The sequence below is a fragment of the Nuphar pumila genome, chromosome 4 (genome assembly GCF_984573655.1).
Source record: "Nuphar pumila chromosome 4, dmNupPumi1.hap1.1, whole genome shotgun sequence".
In the NCBI taxonomy this organism is placed as follows: Eukaryota; Viridiplantae; Streptophyta; class Magnoliopsida; order Nymphaeales; family Nymphaeaceae; genus Nuphar; species Nuphar pumila.
Genome location: NC_143252.1, coordinates 34,482,876 through 34,501,654, shown reverse-complemented (window position 1 = coordinate 34,501,654; position 18,779 = coordinate 34,482,876). Strand labels below are relative to the sequence as shown.

Sequence of the window (18,779 nt, the reverse complement as noted above, 5' to 3'; positions counted from 1 at the left end):
AATATATGGGGATTAAAAAAGGAAAGCTTCTTGTTAAATTGTGCTTTATTTTAAGCTTTTGACATTTAAATAAAGGCTTTAACCATACTGGGTATGGTTCTGGATTCATATTGAAGCCCACAAGCCAGCAACTTGTGGCAAGGCATGACCTTGTCTCTAACTCTAAGCACCATTTTAGATAGACTCAAGGCCCTAAGGTAGTGTTTAATAGGTGAAGCATGTTTTTTATGCCTTTTTTTCATATAGGAATGGGAAAACCACCCCCAAAGGGGTGTAAACCCGGGCACAGAGATCTACCTACTAGACTTAAATGATTACTAAACATCAGTATGTGAAACAAGTGAAAACTTGATCCGCCCAGTGAAGAAAATACAATTGCACATTTTTCACCACATGAAATAAGTGAATAATACAAAATATATTCACATTAATCACCTTTGGTTTCTCGAAATCAAGCAGCTCAATCTCCCATTGAACATGAGCTCCTTGAGGCACGTTATCTGGTCTGTTCATGAGAAGAAATACATATAGGAAATTCACTAACTAGATATATCATAAATTTCACCTATTCTCTTGATAATTAAGAATGATGTGATTCTCGAAGATAATTCACAGAAATATGGCACCTCTTAAATTTATCATATGCATAATCCGGGGGACAAGTGACAAGAGCTACCTCTCCAGGCAACATAAGGCGAACAGACATTTCAAGCCCTTCTGGCACCTGAAATTCCAAAAAATATATAAAGGAAAATCACTCGGGCAAACAACAAACCATGACAATAGCATTGAAGGTATGTTAATGATTATGATATAACTAGTGTAATAAAAAGTCAAGAAGTTGAACTTTAATTCCTCTCCAGACAGATAAAAACATGCCTTCCTGACAAGGTTGAAAGAGTACCAAACACAAACATGACATCAACACAAATAGTAAGCATGCCATGACTCTCTGTAAACACAGCCACTCATGCACACCTTATGTGTCTAACTTGATCTATAATATGATCTTGATCCTTTACCTAGTAATTACTTGCCTTTTCTTTTATTATTTTTATTTTTTAATATCCAACTTTGATTTACTATTTAATGTTTATTAATCATAACAGATTAAGATTATTGTTTAAGAATTTGCACTTTGAAGATGATATTCATGCTCTTTAGCTTTAGATTGTGAATTCTAAATATACATGATCCTATATACATCACTTGTGTGCATGTGTATTGTAGTCATATATATCACTCTTGGTTATGGCTGTGTTCAAGCTATAGGTTGTTTGCAACTTATTTACAGCAGAAAATTACAAATACCATCAAGAGTTCACCACGTGCCTAACTTGATCTATCATATGATCTTGATCCTTTACCTTGTAATTACTTGCCTTTTATTATTTGTATTTTTTAATATCCAACTTTGATTTACTATTTAATGTTTATTAATCATAACAGCTTAAGAATTTGCACTTTTAAGATGACATTCATTCTCTTTAGCTTTAGATTGTGAATTCTAAATATACACGATCCTAGATACATGACTTGTGTGCATATGTATCGTGGTCATATATATCACTCTTGGTTATGACCTATGTCACAGGGATTCGGCTAGGAGGGTGCCGCACCCGCGTCGACGCGACTCGACGCGGGTGCGGGTGCGGGTGCCGCACCGGGTGCGGTCAACTCGATCCTGGGTGCGTTGACCGCACCCAGGATCATTAATGTCCATTTTAAAAAAAAAAAAAATTGCCCAAATGGGCTTCGAATTTTTTTTTAAAAAACTTTATGCTAGTCTGTCAGCTGCCTAGCATAAAGTAAGTTTTTCAGTTTTCACGCACAGCTGCTGACAGCAGCTGTCAGCACAGCTGCTGACAGCAGCTGTCAGCTGTGCTGTCAGCTGTGCTGTCAGCACAGCTGCAGCAGCTGTCTGTCAGCTGCTGTCAGCAGCTGCCTGTCAGCTGCTGACAGCAGCTGCCTGACAGCAGCTGCCTGACAGCTGCAAAGTTTAAAAAAAAAACCCCGCCTATTCCCCAACCCCCTTTTTAAAAAAAAACCCCGCCTATTCCCCAACCCCCTTTATATATATATATATATATATATATTACTTATTACATTTTTGCCCCTGCCGCACCCCCGCACCCGGGTTTTTTGGAAGTGCCGAATCCCCGCACCCGCACCCGCACCCGCGCCCGCGCCCGCACCCGCACCCGCACCCATGTGACATAGGTTATGACCGTGTTCAAGGTATAGGTTGTTTGCAACTTATTTACAGCAGAAAATTACAAATACTGTCACGAGTTCTGAAAATATGATTATAAGCTAAAACCTCTGTTTATTATTTTGATGAAATTTATTCCTGTGCTTTCTAGTTTCCAAGATTATCAAACATTACCAATATGGACATGGCCAAATGTAGATGAGGAATCTGTCACCCTTTTCTGAGGACAAATCCAATTCCAACATAAATATTGGATTTAAACAGAAGCACCAGTATCCTTTAAATAAAGTAAACATTCAAATTCCTTCCTCCGTACAAAGAAATGCTTGCAGTAATGAAGGAGAAACTAGATTAAATATAAAATGCAACAGAACCTTTTGTGTGTGTGTGTGGGAGGGGGGTGGTGTGCATGGCTACTCACAAGCCCTTCTCCTGAACAAAATTCCAAAGGATGGCCATCATTGTCAATCCTCGTATCATAGAACACTTTCCTTTCTTCACTAAGAAGCATGCCCTTATAATGTATGCACAGGAGACTATCGTGAAGAGGGCAATCCATGGGAAATTCACCTAGCTCAACAAAAAAATTAAAAGGTACATCACAATCACAAATTCCTGTTCACTTGATATTAAAGCTATATGACAAACAAGAATGCAAGGATGATGAAAGTATGCCTTAATGTTCAAGTGTTATATCCTGATTGGGAAATAGTTTCCAAGAAATAAAGACCATGGCTTCCTATCTTTTCAACTTTCTGCAATTATTGATCAACATTTATCAAGTTTATGACCAAATGGTCCAACCTCAGTCCGAATCCATTAGCCACTCAAACTACAGATATGGTCATGTATTATGGATAGATTCACTCCAAGTTTTAGTAACTAGACAGCACACGCATCTATATGCAATACATGTTTAGGTTTTTTCTTTTAATCTCCTTATGCTCTTAATTAAATTTCAATAGAGTTTCATAATTGAGAAATTTATGACTACTTCAAAACAAAGAGGTAGTCACAGATCTCGTTGTGAAAATCCCAGTGATAGAGAATCTCATAATATTTTGTAAAATCTAGTTTTTCACAAAAAATCTTGGAAAAACATCAGCATACAATTAAATAATATATATATATAATATAAATCACAGAACCAAATCATTTTCAGAATAGGTGATATTTTGAAAATATCACATTTTCAGCACTATATCATCTTTCAAAAAATGCTGTGATAAAATTGTGATATTTCCAAAATATTGGTGATATTTGTGAGATAGTCATTACTATGTCTGTTCAAGCTAGGCCAGATAATCTCATCCAACCAAATGATGAGATTTGCACTCTCGACAATATCTGTGAATGATTTTACAATCAAATGCAGATTATTACAATGTTTCTTTCAGAAGAAGGGTGATGAAGCTATCATGTAACCCACAGAAAGTAATAACAAACCATCCTATTGGTTTATAGATGCATACAGAGATGCATCTTGTGCAAAGTAGAAGGGAAACCCATCAGAAACTCTTCTTATCATATCAGCAGACCTCTTTCATGCCCTGTTTTATTACGCATGACAAAATTAAAATTGCTAAATTCGCCTCTTAGAATAAACTAGTAGACATATCTTATGTGTGTTAATCCTTTCCGAAGGTAACCTATTGCTGCCAATCTCTCATTTTGCATGACTGAAATGCAGTTTTCTAGATAAATAAAATAAGATAAAAGCTGACCTCTTCCATCTTTAATGCGGCGCTTTATGAGACGACCATCCCCAAGCATGTCTCGCACCTGTAGATGAGTAATCATTTTAAAAAATAGTTATTTCCATATGAATCCAAGATAAATACCAAAAATAAAGTGCATCCCAACTATTTTGAATATTTGGTAGCTAATCAAATTAGTTGAACCATTATAAAGTATACTGGACCCTAAGGGTGTGATTATTGTGGTCCATCTACCAAATGTTAAAATCAACTGTCATCATGTGCGTCAAGGTAAAAACCAATGGATCAGACAACATTCATGTAACTCAATAGATTTTTAACATCCATCGCACAAATATGAACTCGAAAGAAATATTAAAAAAAATAAATGGTTGAACGGAATTATATCACAAGCATTTGATCTATAAAGATTCAATTGATGCAATTGATTACTAAACCAAACATATTGATGTACTACATAGATCAGGAAACCTATTAGATTTTTATTGCATAGAATACAACTCATATTTGGACCTGAACTCAGAGGAATCACTTGTGACCCAGATTTTTCACAAAGAAAGCTTCTTGCTGCTGACAGAATTGTCCAACATGATGCGGAAAGTACGATAAGCTCAGTCAGGCTGGACATGCTTCTCCCCTGTCAAACATGGACCAGCTTTAGCTAAGGCTATAAATTATCCAACCCAAATTTAACAATTTTGCATGCCTAACAATTTGTCTCATTTTGTACCACAAGTACTTGAATGGCTTCTGGATAGACAAAAAAAGGAGAGCCAAGAGATCTCCCTGCCTGCCAACTAGGAATGGGAAACCATAACAATTGGACTTTGATCTGCTCCTCAAGAACAACTTAAGAATTTCTAGCTGAATCTATAGAGTGCCGCATATGCCGGCCTTTTAAAACCTATCAAACAACAGTTCTGCTTTATGTGTGATGCAAATCCGAGGCCAGAATTGCAGAAATCTACCCAATTACAGCTACCCCTAAATAAGATAAGTCTCCTAATGTAGATAACCATCCTAATTAGATATAGATCCAATGTCCAAATATAATTTATGAAAAAAAAATCAAACTAAAATATGGATCCAAAATATCCAATGGATCCAGTTCGCTCTGCTCCACTCTTGCATCGATGTGTCTCAGCATGTCAGACATTATCATCATCAACGTTCATAAAATATGAACAAGTCCTGAATGTGCCTCATATTTTCCAAGATCAGATCAGATCAGATCAGATCAGAAATTTCCACAAAAAAGTACACGGACCCTTATTTATATAGAAATTCATAGATCATTTTTATGCTCTGCTAAATAACTAAACTGTGCATCTTATAAATAGTCATCTCAATGCAGTAAAACATATATAGATCAAAAGGAAACATAGCACATCTCATCAGCTCAAGGATGGATAAACTAGATATATTTTTATGCAGGCTGCAAATCTTACCTGAATGATCTGGAGCAGTTCTACTTCAAATTGAACCTCCTCAAAACTGTCAATAGCCATGAAAGGGGATTGAGTTAAATAAGGCTCATCAACATATATAATTGCCTTTTCTCCGCGTGTCATTGTTCCGATCCCCATCTCAAGTCCTTTGGGAACCTATACTAGAAATAAGGACAACATATCATTATAATGAGGCATTTTATCAAAATTTTAAGCAAGAAGTTAAAAGATCATTAAAAAAAATGTGTCCCACAAACCTCCTTTTTCCCAAAAGTGAAGTGAAATGGTTCGCCTTGTACATGCGCAACAAGGATATCATGGTTGGATGTCTTTGCAGTAATCCTATTAGATCAACCACAAAAGGTTTAAGGTCTCAAACCATCCTTAGCAAATTAGTTATGATGAATCTATGAAAAATAAATAGATTATTACCATAAGTGCAGAATACTAGTTAGAACTACCGTTGACTAGCAGGTCGACTTGATCAATTTGCACATAAGAAGGTTAGCATAAGTGGGAGACTTGATATCGGTAATTAGGTGACTACTCTAGCCCTAAGTCCAAGCCAACTGCTTCTGACTTGGATGAGACTGAAGAATAAAGCAATGAGACATTAATCCGCTCTGTATTAGTGCTGCCTAAATATCACTAAAACTAGAAAGTGAAGAAGACTCGGAGAAAAATGAGACAAAGGAAGTTAGTTTCCACTAGACACCTGTCAAAATCCTAAATCTGTTCAACACTAAGCAACAAAATTTGGCAATAAGTTCATCGAAGAAATGACAATCTGCATGTCCATGTGAATACCAAAATTTTGTTTAAAATATGAAATTCACTTCATCTTAAGCAGGAGAATCAGGCATTCGTGACTCTTCTGAGCTAGCTCAACAAGTGTACCGAACACTGGTGCAAGATGCATAACTTGGATCAGATCAGGATGACTATCCCTATGAGTCCTATTTGAGCATTTGAACTCGTGTGGCAAGAGTGAAGTTAGCTGTAGACAAGCAGTTAAAAGTAATGATTGTAACACTTGCATCAAAAAATGTTGATTGATGCAACATATGAAGAACAGTTAGTACTTACAAAAGTACATCCTGCTCACTCTTTACATCAGATACTGACAAAGTGATATAAATCTATTTTTTAGAGGTTCACAGACATGGGATCAAAATAAAAATTGGATACACGTGACATCTGCAGGAAAAAAGGAAAATTAGAATCAGGAAAGATAACTGACCAGGCTCGGATTTCATAAGGTTCCCTCGGTGACTCCCAACCCTTGCCTTCACTTAATATCTAGCAGTATAAACAAGAGCAGTCAAGATTCAGAACAATCAGGTTCTAGTAACCATAATAAAAATAAAAAAGCACTATAAGTAGACCACTTTGAAGATAGCATCATATAATACCATCAGAAATGGATAAGGTTTATGCATAGATCATGACTTTTAGGCAACAATTGTAAGTTCTACATACAAGATCTGTAAATGCAAATACCTGTGACCCAATTGTAAGTTCTACTAAGACATACAAATACCTGTGACCCAATAAAATCAGCCTAAAATCCAGCAATAAGTCTTGAAAAGGTTTATGTGCTTGCTCATAGGGCCATAAGTTCTATAGCATTTGTTCAGTGATTGCTGCATAAGAGGCAGTGAATCAATCTTACTCTACTGAGCACAATGTCCACAGAAACTGACCCCACATCTAAAGTGCACCAGTGGGTCTAAAGACTCTAAACACTTCTTTACAAAATGTACAATTTTCCATATCTAATATGCACAAAGATGCAAGGCAAGAAGTCTATACTACCTTAGGTTTTTCAGCAAGATATAATTATCTGATTTGGCTCCAAAAAAAGGAGTCTGCAAATACATTTTCTGTTTGTAAAGTTAGACGTTAAGTACCACAAGAAAAATGTATGCACATGCCAAAAAAACAACAAAAGCAAATTTGAAAGGAGAAAAAACTTTATCCAGTGAGATTGCATGCTGTCAGAAGAAACAAAGTTCCGTCCTACATTCATCTGAATATTAAAATTTCTACTATCAAAATTTTGTCAGTGAAAACGATTATCCAGAAGCAATTTTTTGGTTTTTATTTGTCAAAATGATTAATAGTTGAATGCATGCTTCACAGAGAAAAATTGCATCACAAAAAGTAATAAATAGTGCCAAATAGAAATACCAGCTTAACAACTCCCATATCATCAGCGATAACCTGTGACAAAGAAAACCCACTATCGTGAATTTTGAAAACAATGCATCATACACAGAAACAAAAAATCAACAAAAAACTACACTTACAAGCTGAAGTAACATGACAGGAGGACATCTCAAACTAAGTAATTGAACAAAAGCTTAGTAGCTAAGACATCCTATAAGAATTCAAACTCAAAAGTGAGAGATATTTTCATCATCTATAAGCATTGCTGAATCCTACATAACTGGATGTTGTATTGATATGGTATTGGATTTGGCCAAGGATGAAAACCCCACACAAGATCCAAATTAGCGATTTTTCCTTCCCAAATACACTTTTACATGTAATTAGATAAGACTGTTGGTGAATTCAGACTTTTGTTGATGTGGATGTGAAAACCTAAAACCAGATCCAGCCCAATTAACTAATCAGATATTGAAGATCTTTCCAAATTCAACCAGTAATTTGTCAGTTGGATATATGAACCAAACACAACCAACCGAGATCCCTAAGCATCCATGCTACTCTTATTATATTCTCAAGTTGTTTGCCTTTTTCCCAGTGACAACAGTTTTTGTTTTGTAAGAAGATATACAGCAAAGCTAACAGACCACAAATTATTATTAAAGATATAAGATTCGAGATTGGAGTGCTTCTATGCTGTCACAGGGACACACCTTTTTTTTGGATGTGTCTAGGGTCACAAGACTCACAACTCACAACATGACACATGGGACGCCCTTGAAACATACAAACAATATTTATTATTTTTAACAAATTTTAATAGTTTCAGTTATATTTTGAATAATAAATACATTTTCATATACAAAAATATCAAAATAATTCTTTTAATCAATAAAATAATAAAAAATCTGTCAGCGTGTCCTATTTTACAAAAAAATTGCAAACTCATGTCACAAACTCCTATGAAGTCACAGTTTGCATCCTGTGTCATGTGTAACATAGAGCTACTCTCTTTTTGCTCTACCATATTCTCATAGAGTATTCTTAGGGGATATCTCCACAAAAATAGCCATATCCTGTGTCCTATAGCCAGCCACATCAATGTCATAGAGGATATGTTGATGATTATGCTCAATATGAAATCAAATAAAGCAAGACCAGAAGGAAATCCCTTTGTGAGATCATTAATTATTGAAAAGAGGAAATGACAAAAAAGAGAAAAAATAAAATAAGTCCCTTCTGGGATACATATCCCATGGTAAAAAAAAATGTCCAACCTGAAATTCTTTTTTCAATGGTGGAAACCAGTTCTACCAAAATTCAAGTTAATGAAATGGTAAAAGGCTGTTAAAATCAATATCAAAGTCACATTTTGGCGCAACTTTGTCCAGATAATAAGGAGAAGAGAATTAATGAGGATACTTGTTGAGTCTCATCGGGAAGCCCATTTTGGTGCTCTAAAAAACACAAAGGTATGAAATATAAATAACAGGTATGACAAACACATAACAAAACAGATTAAAAATGCCAAATATCATGAAATCAACATTCAAGTGAACATGAACACAAAAAGGGTAAGATAGAACTGCTAGCAAACTGAAGTTTTAGTTCAATTTATTAATAGACTGTAGGTTCAGCTACAACAGCCATCACCTTGACTTTAAAGAAATCTATCAGCTCAATCTCAAAATGAAGTTCATGTTTGGGAAAGTCCTCAGCGGTTACAACTGGACAATCAGGTTCACCATAATGCACTTCTGGTTTCATCTTCAACTGCATACATAAAGTGCCGAAATTGTGTCAGGAAAGAATCTATTAAGAAAAAGGAACTTCAATAAACAAAAAATGACGACACCATCTGGTTATAGGTTGATAATATAAAATTCACTAGGTTGATTATTGTGTGTATATGAAAACTTAATTTTCAGGTACTTGAAAAGCTAGCTAACCACAAAGACCAATCTTAATCAAATAGCACATACACACATGGGCCCACATAAAACACCACTTGTATTAGAACAAATTCTGGAAATTTTTGCTAGGATGCATTTGAGACTAAATAACCCTCTATACAGCTAATCATGTTGCTTGATAAACCAAACAAAATAGCAAGGATATGTCAAATGACTTGATAAGTAAAACTGAAGTCTAAGTTTTGGAGGACACCACTAGCATGAACGTCAGGCATATAACTACTCAAGACATTGCCACGAGATATTTATTGGCATAGGTTACATGCAATAATCGAAATCAACAAAGTTGCCACGATACTGAAAGTACACAATACCAAAATACAAATTAAAATAATTGTCTTCAAAAACACCAAACTTCAAGGAGAAGTTTACAAATGGGCATGATCCACATGTTCTCTAACATATGAGTTTCCATCTCTAATCATCATCATAATCGATTCATCACCATCCCATGAGACTTCCTACATGGATATCACATTACTTTCGTGAATAAAAGAAAAAGGGAGATTGATAGCATGAGCTGGCGGTTCATAGATTGTCAAGAAATATTGTTATGGATCATGCACATGACGTTCAAAAGAGAAAGCTAACCACCCATAATCCAAATGAAAAAAACAATTACCATAGGCAGCCTAAGAAATAGAATTGCTCAAACCGTAGCATCATGAAGGAAATAACATGTGCACACCATCCAATCATCTAGGTGAAGATGCAAAAGATTTCAGAAATGTATTGAGTCCACCTGGCTTGTATGTATAAAACACCAAACTTTAACACCAACCAGCCCAGAAAGAAGAATAAAGATGAATCAAGAATCCATCTGAATGTTGGATCATTGGTTTGCAGAGTAACTCAATGATTCATAAGCTCTACTCGAACAACACCAACACATTATCCTCCTTTTCAGGCTAAACTGAGCTCCATCAAAATGAAAGAAAATACATTCTAAAATAGAAAGACTATAATGGATGATAGTACAGCAGTCCATGAGAATGGATTGTGATACATTCACTCAAGAATGTAATGGAGGTTTAGGTAGAACAAGGAAAATGGAGAAGAAGATGTGGGTTGAGTGTTTGGGAAACAAGATGGAATAGGGTGGTGGGCTAGCTTGGGAAGAGAGAAGGGAGAGGTTGGGCTAGTTGGGTTGGTTAGGGTGAGTGGTTTGAGAGGTTAAGATGTGGTTGGGGATGGATAATTGAGAATTTTAAGTGGTTAGAGGTCTAATCACACAAGCTCAACCCTTTTAGACTATGTCACACGGACTCTTCTAACAGGGCACCGCACCTGCATGGCACCCACACTCATGTGGGTGCGACACTTGGACACAGCTTCCTTTGTGTCAGGTGAAGTCAACCACACTGAGGTTTATTTTTTGTTCAAAAGTAGATTCGGTTAACCCTAACCAAGTCCAGTTATATCTACATTATGTATATAAATACATAAATGCACACACATACACATAGGGTTAACTTAAAACTGTTCAAAATTATATATATACCCTCCTCGCACCCCCGCACCCAAGTTTTTTTAAAGTGCCGAATCGCCGTATCTGCACCCGCACCCGCACCTATGTGACAGCTTTTAGAGTAGCTCATACTCCTAAAGAGAATTCACAAGTGAATGTTCTCAAATTTCACTAAGCAACCAAAGTAGGATACATGAATGAATGAGCCAAATGACTTGGGTTGAACCTTGCATGGGGATCTTGGAGTATCATGTGAGGAAGTATTTCTTTCACATGAATCTCAACAAGATTCAACCCAAGAAGCTCCAGATCAGTAAATCACACTTCTAATTCAAGAAAATCCACCACACTCACAACCCAAACAAAGATTATGATTGGACTCACCGGATTTATGCACCCAAGATCGATATTGCCAACCTCTTTGCAAAATCAAGCAACCCACAGTCCAATTCTCCAACTCAGCCACTCCTAGTGTTTCGGTTGAGTTCTTTCTTCAAGATTGGGCTGTTGAGATACTTCTTTTGATAATGAAGGCTTGTGATTGAATTGTAATGAAATGGACTAAATCCAAGAACGTCACTTATGGGCAACCAAGAACACACTTCAATCAAGTAGAATACTTGATTGAATCATCCAAACCACCCTCACAAGGGTCAAAAATATATATATTATTGTGTGGAGGAACTCTCCAAAAGAGATAACAAATACAAGGCCTTAATGGCCTATTTATACATGAGCAAGAGAAAGGGGGCAGCTCCAAGTGGCTGTTGTGACCATTGGGGGCAGCTCCAACAGCTATTTGGCGCTGTCCCCTGTCAATCAGCCAAAATAAATACAAAAACAAAAAATAAAAAAAGGGAGAATAGTCAGCCCCTAATGGGCTGACACACACCTATTACAGGAAAAGACTGAAATACCTTTGATGGGTATTTTGGTTTACATAGAATATAAATACATATAGGTATATGTATATGTATATACATATACATATGTGTATAAGTATATATTAACACCCCCCTCAAACTCATGGTGGAACAACCGAGAGTTTGCCAAGTAAGAAGTAAAATCTAGGCGACGGTAGCGCTTTGGTAAAGAAGTTTGCGAGTTGATACTCTGATGGAACATAACGCAGAGTGATAGTCTTCCACAGAAATTCTTCATAAACATAGTGGCAATCCATTTCAATGTGTTTTGTCCTCATGGAATTAATGATTGCTTGCAATATATACAGGGCTCTTGTTATCACAGCATAATTTGGAAGGTTTTGTGATGTGAATTCTCAAATCCTCGCAACCATACTAACTCAGACGTAGTTGTTGACATGGCACGATACTCACCTTCAGTTGAGGAAAGGGACACCTTCTGTTGCTTCTTGCATTGCCATGAGATTAGGGAGTCGCCTACAAAAACACATAAACCAGTAGTTGAGCGTCTATCATTTTCATCCCCTTCTCAGTCAGAATCAAGAGTATGCAATGACTTCTAACGAAGAAGAAGATGACAAAAACAATACATGATTTATGAAATTCTTAATATATCTAATATTTCTCGTTACAACACTCATATGTACTGTAATGGGAGCATGCTGAAATTGACTGACAGAATGAATAGCATGAGAAATATCAGGATGATTAATAGAAAGATAAGACAAATCTCTAATCATTTGTCAATATGGGGTTGGATCTTGCAGAGGTTCTTCATCATCTTTCTTTATTTTTACATTTATGACCTCTGGAGTGTCAACCCGTTTTTCATCTGAGAGTCCTTATCTCTTATGCATACTTAGTCTGTAACAAAAAATAAGTCACTTTAATTCCAAGAAAATATCGAAAAAAGCCAAGATATGTCATATTAAGGTTGTCTTTAAGCACATCTTTGATATAATTTACTCCCTAATTATCGCCTCCTGTGATTATCATATCATCTACGTAAAGTAGCAATATAACAATCCCTGCATTGGAAGACTTAACAAACAACGCAATGTCAGTAAAACAAGATTTAAAATGAAGTTGGGTTATCACATTACTGAACTTATCATACCAAGCTTTGAGAGTTTTTTCTAAGCCATACAGGGCATTTCATAGCCGAAAAGTTTTTTCATGTGCTAAATTCAAACCTGGTGGAGGATCCATATAGACCTCCTCGTCCATATTACCATTCAAAAAGATATTTTTTACATCCATTTGAAATATAGGTCATTTTTTAATTGATGCTATAGAGATAAGAATTCTAACAATCATCATTCGAGCAACTGAGACAAAGGTTTCATCGTAGTCAATTCCATATTTTTAACTGTATCCCTTAGCTACCAGTCTAGCTTTATATCTCTCCAATGACCCATCATATTTAGTTTTTATTTTGTAGACTCATCTACATCCTATAGTTTTCCTTTAGGTAATGTTTGAATTTTCCAAGTTTTTGCCTTTTCTAAATCTTCTAATTCGTCATTCATCGCTTTAATCCATTCTTGATGATTTTTAGCTTCATGGTAGGATGATGGTTTTGTATACGAGTGTATAGTCATGAGACATGATCTATACCTAGGTTCAAAGGAATCATATGATACAAATCTACTAGGGGTTTTGAAATTCTTACCAATTTTTTAATACTAGTAGAGTATATCTTGATTTTGAGAATATTTTTCTAAAGCACATGGTGCGTGATCTTAGGTACGTCGAGTATAGGTTTGTCTGTTATTATGAGATAGGTCATCATTTACATTCTCACTTGCATCATGAGTGTCTTCATTTTCACTCTCATGCTCATCATGAATGTTTTTACACCTTTCATGTTCGTTGACAAGGTCAGAAAGAAATGAATAATCATAGTTCTCTTGGATTTTTTCTCTGCTAAAACCATTTTCATTTTCAAGAAAAGTAACATTTCGTGAAACATATAATTGGTTTAGGAAGAGAGAGTCTCACGTAGTAACATTTAAAAGTGGGGTTAATACGAGTCAGATAGATTTTTTCCTACTTAGAAAGAGAGATATGGGTTGTTGCATCGATTATAAGGTTATACCGAGAGAAAGTGTAGCTACACAACATAGAGTCTTAAATTTAGATCTTAGAATTAGACAATGCCACAAAAGGGATAGACATAGGATAGATCCTAGAATTAAGTGGTGGGCACTGAAAGGAGCTAAACAAGGAATGTTTGTAGAGCAGGTAGTTAAGGAAGTTGATTGGTGTCTCGAGGAGGATTCAGAATCAATGTGGAATAAGATATCGGGTGGCATGAGAAAGGTGGCTAAGGAGGTATTGGGTGAGTCTAAAGGCGGTGCACCGCTAGGTAAGAATACATCATGGTGGAACGAGGATGTCAAATTAGCTATTAAGGTTAAAAGAGAGTGTTATAGAAATCTAAGTAAGAGTCGTAATAATGAGAATTTGGAGAAATATATGATAGCAAAGAAGGAAGCTAAAAAAGTAGTTTGAAACGCGAGGGATAAGGTATATAAGGAGGTTTATGACAAGTTGGATACCAAAAAGAGCGAGAAGGATATTTATAGCCTTGCAAAGATGAGAGATAGGAAATCGAGGGATCTGAGTATGGTTAGATGTATCAAAGATGAAACGCAAAGGGTTTTAGTCAAAGATGAGGAGATTAAGGAGAGATGGAAAGATTATTTTGATAAGCTATTTAATGGAAGTCATGCCCAGGATCTTGTAGACTTCTCCATTCCTTTTCATGAGATGAATCATGACTTCATGCGCAAGATTCAAAAAAAAATTTGCAGAGGCTTTGAAGAAAATGAAATCAAGAAGGGCAGTTGGCCTAGATGGTATACCTATCGAGGCATGGAAATGCTTGGGAGAGAAAGGTTTAGAATGGTTGACAAATCTTTTTAACAAGATTTGGCGGACAAATAAGATTCCTAATGAGTGGAGGAAGAGTACTTTGGTGGCTTTATATAAGAATAAGGTTGATACACAAGATTGCACAAACTATCGTGGTATAAAACTCATGAGTTATACTATGAAACTTTGGGAGAGGGTGATTGAGTTTAGGTTGAGGAAGGTTGTCATGATATCGAAGAATCAATTTGGTTTTATGCCTGGAAGATCAACTATGGAAGCTATACATCTTCTTAGACAACTTATTGAGAGATATAGAGAGAGGAACAAAGATTTGCATATGGTTTTTATTGATTTGGAGAAGGCATACGATAGAGTACCTAGGGACGTTCTCTGGTGGACAATAATGAAGAAAGGTGTTTCTCTCAAGTACATTAGTATAATTAAAGATATGTATGAAGGAGTAGTAACCAATGTCCACACTTGTGTAGGGGTGACAACCAATTTTCCTATAACGGTTGGGTTACATCAAGGATCTGCTTTAAGCCCTTTCCTATTTGCTATAGTGATGAATGAGCTTACGAGATCAATTCAAGAAATTGTGCCATGGTGTATATTGTTTGCTGATGATATTGTTTTGATTGATGAGTCTAGAGTTGGGGTTAATTCTAAGTTCGAATTATGGAGACAGACATTAGAAGCAAGAGGTTTTAAGTTGAGTAAGAGTAAGACAGAATATATGGAATGTTCGTTTAGTAAGCAACGAAGTAGTGATGAGAGTGTAGTGAAGCTTGGTGAGCAAGAAACACCGGTGGATGATTGTTTCAAATATTTGGGATCTATCATTCAAAAGTATGGAGAAATTGATAGAGATGTAAATCATAGGATAAAGGTTGGGTGGATGAAATGGAAAAGTGCAACTGGAGTGTTGTGCAATCATAGAATGCCATTGCGGTTGAAGGGAAAGTTTTATAGGACGACTATTAGGCTCGCTTTACTATATGGTACGGAATGTTGGGCTGCCAAGAGACATCATATTCAAAAAATGAGTGTAGCTGAGATGCGTATGCTTAGATGGATGTGTGGAAATACAATAAAAGATATGATTCGGAACGAGGAGATACGTAAGAAGGTAAGTGTTGCACCCATTGAAAATAAGATGAGAGAGAATCGTTTACGGTGGTTTGGACATATTCGGCGAAGGCCTAATGATGCTCCAGTTACAAGGATGGAGAAATGGGAAAATATATTAGTTAAAAGAGATTGGGGTAGGCCTAGGAAGACTTAGATGGAGATGATAGGAAAGGATATGAATGCTTTGAACCTCACCAAGGACATGGCATTGGATAGAAATGATTGGAGGAGAAGGATTCATGTGGAAGACCCAGAATGATTTTCTTTTTTGGTTCATATCGCCGACCCCAATTGTTTTGGGATGAAGGCGTAGTTGTTGTTGTTTGTTGTTGTTGTATATAATTTGTTTTGTTCTATATCATAACACCTATGTCCCTTTTGATTTTCGAAATAGTCTAAAAAGACACAAGGGATTGCTTTTGGGAAAAGTTTGTCATTCTTATAAGTAAAAACAAAACATTTGCATCCAAAGACTCTTGACCTGTTATAATCGGGAGATGTTCTAAACAAATTTTCAATAGGGGATATATTTTCAATATTTTTTTAAGGCATTTTATTTATCAAATAAACTGTCGTAAGAGCGGCTTCGGCCCAAAACACTTTTGGAACATTTCTTGATATATGAAGTGCTCTAGTGGTCTCCACAATATGTTTATGCTTTCTCTCAGCTAGTCCATTTTGTTGAGGAGTGTATGGGCAAGATTTTTGATGAATAATCCCATTTAGATCAAGAAAGTTTTTGAATTCTTTTGATACAAATTTGCCCCTAGAATAGGATCTAAAAATTTGAATGTTGGTTTTGAATTGAGACTTTATATAGTAATGAAACCTTTTAATTTTTGCTTAAGAAAAAAGATCCAAGAATGTTTACTATAGTCATCCACAAACCTATGTCACAGGGATTCGGCTAGCAGGGTGACGCACCCGCGTCGACGCGACTCGACGCGGGTGCGCGTGCGGGTGCGGCACCGGGTGCGGTCAACACAATCCTAGGTGCGTTGACCGCACCCAGGATCATTTATGTCCTTTTTTCAGATTTTTTTTTTTTTTAAAAAATTGCCCTATGAAATGGGCTGCGAAATTTTTTAAAAAAAAAATCTGGTGTCACTCCTGACTTTTCAATGATGGTGGTAGCCTTGTGCTATCGTGCAACTGTATATAAAAAAAAATCTGCTGACAGCAGCTGACTTTTCAATGATGGTGGTAGCCTTGCTTGTGCTATCGTGCAGCTGTATATAAAAAAAAAATTGCTGACAACAGCTGTCAGCTCCTGACTTTTCAATGATGGTGGTAGCCTTGCTTGTGCTATCGTGCAGCTGTATATAAAAAAAAAATCTGCTGACAGCAGCTGTCAGCTCCTGACTTTTCAATGATGGTGGTAGCCTTGCTTGTGCTATCGTGTAGCTGTATATAAAATGAAATTTGAAAAAATCCGCCCCCCGACCCCTTATATATTTACATTTCTGCCCCTGCCGCACCCCCGCACCCGGGTTTTTTGGAAGTGCCGAATCCCCGCACCCATGTGACATAGCCACAAACACAACATAGTATGATATCCCGCCTTTGGATAAAGCAGGAGTCAGTCCCCATACATCCGAATGTACTAACTCAAACGGATTTTTTGATATAAAGTGCCTAGGCCCAAAGGGTAAAGCCTTCATTTTGCCAAGAATGCAATCTTCACAAACCAAATCTTTTCTTTATAACTAATAAGAAATAGAAACAAGTGTAATTTAGACACACTAAGATATCCTAGTCTTTTGTGTCAATTTTCTATATCTTTCTTTTCCACAAAATTATAAAAAGATTGTTTGATAACTCAAGATTGTTCATTACATAGAGATCTTCTCTTCTATGGCCTTGCCCAATCAGCTTCCCGGACTGGAGATTTGATAACTCAAGATTGTTCATTACATAGAGATCTTCTCTTCTATGGCCTTGCCCAATCAGCTTCCCGGACTGGAGATCCTTTATTAAACAATTATTAGATGAAAATAATACTTTGCAACCATGATCCGTAATTTGTGAAACAGATAAAAGATTTAAATTTAATTTTGGCACAACTCTAATATTTGGTACGTGGAAGACCCAAAATGAATTTCTTTTTTGGTTCATATCGCTGACCCCAATTGTTTTAGGATGAAGGCGTAGTTGTTGTTGTTGTTGTCTAATATTTGGTATGTGAAACTTTGGTTGTTTTTGAAAAATCTCAAAACTTTTGATTTTTAAAGATGTTTCATCGGCGGTTGAAACATAAGAATTATTTGGGTTAGGATGACATTCGAATAATATGAACTCGTTTGGAGTCATATGAAAAGAGGCACCGGAATCTAAGATCCAAGAAGTCTTACCAGAGTCACCATTTGTGGATACGGCTGCCCCCGAGAAGGAAGAGACATGAGTTTTGAACATTGGTTATAGTGCCTCTATTAGTTGAGCCAAGGATAGTGAGTTGATGCATTTGGAGTCGTCTACATCATTCCTTTTAACCAAAGCAACTCTCTTATCATCTCGATGATCCTCTTTCTTTTAGGACAAAAAGGCTTGATGTGTCCCGGTTCATAACAATGGTAGCATATGATTTTGTCACCTTTTATGTACTCATGATCACCTCTTTTATCGCTTCTTTCATAGTTGTTGGGGTTTCTTCCATTTTCATTCTTTATAAAATGAGGAGGTTTGTAACTCCTAGTATGATTACCGGGCTTTGACATAGCAAGCACGGTTTCTTCCTCCTTTGATGTGGATGGCTTCTTTAATCTATTTTATTCCATAATCAATTCCTCAAGAGTTTCGACTATGGATGGCACACCTCCTCTATGAAGGAGAGCGGATTTAGTTCTCTCAAATTCGGGCCTAA

At 36.4% G+C, this 18,779-nt stretch overlaps 1 protein-coding gene across 4 annotated transcripts in view; it reads right to left on the bottom strand.

The window, feature by feature from the left end:
* LOC149839936 (peptidyl-prolyl cis-trans isomerase PASTICCINO1-like) overlaps window positions 1-18,779 on the bottom strand; it is a 79,990-nt gene that overhangs the window by 45,386 nt on the left and 15,825 nt on the right. For 3 of the 4 annotated variants that reach the window (XM_090002920.1, XM_090002921.1, XM_090002923.1), the window contains 9 exons: window positions 9,201-9,320; window positions 7,569-7,601; window positions 6,619-6,677; window positions 5,636-5,720; window positions 5,379-5,534; window positions 3,937-3,994; window positions 2,634-2,782; window positions 627-724; window positions 436-505 (listed from right to left, as the gene is read on the bottom strand). In XM_090002920.1, the coding sequence (XP_089859046.1) occupies window positions 436-505; window positions 627-724; window positions 2,634-2,782; window positions 3,937-3,994; window positions 5,379-5,534; window positions 5,636-5,720; window positions 6,619-6,677; window positions 7,569-7,601; window positions 9,201-9,320 (828 nt within the window). The remainder of the gene's footprint in view (window positions 1-435; window positions 506-626; window positions 725-2,633; window positions 2,783-3,936; window positions 3,995-5,378; window positions 5,535-5,635; window positions 5,721-6,618; window positions 6,678-7,568; window positions 7,602-9,200; window positions 9,321-18,779) is intronic. The other variant, XM_090002922.1, reaches the window with a different exon arrangement.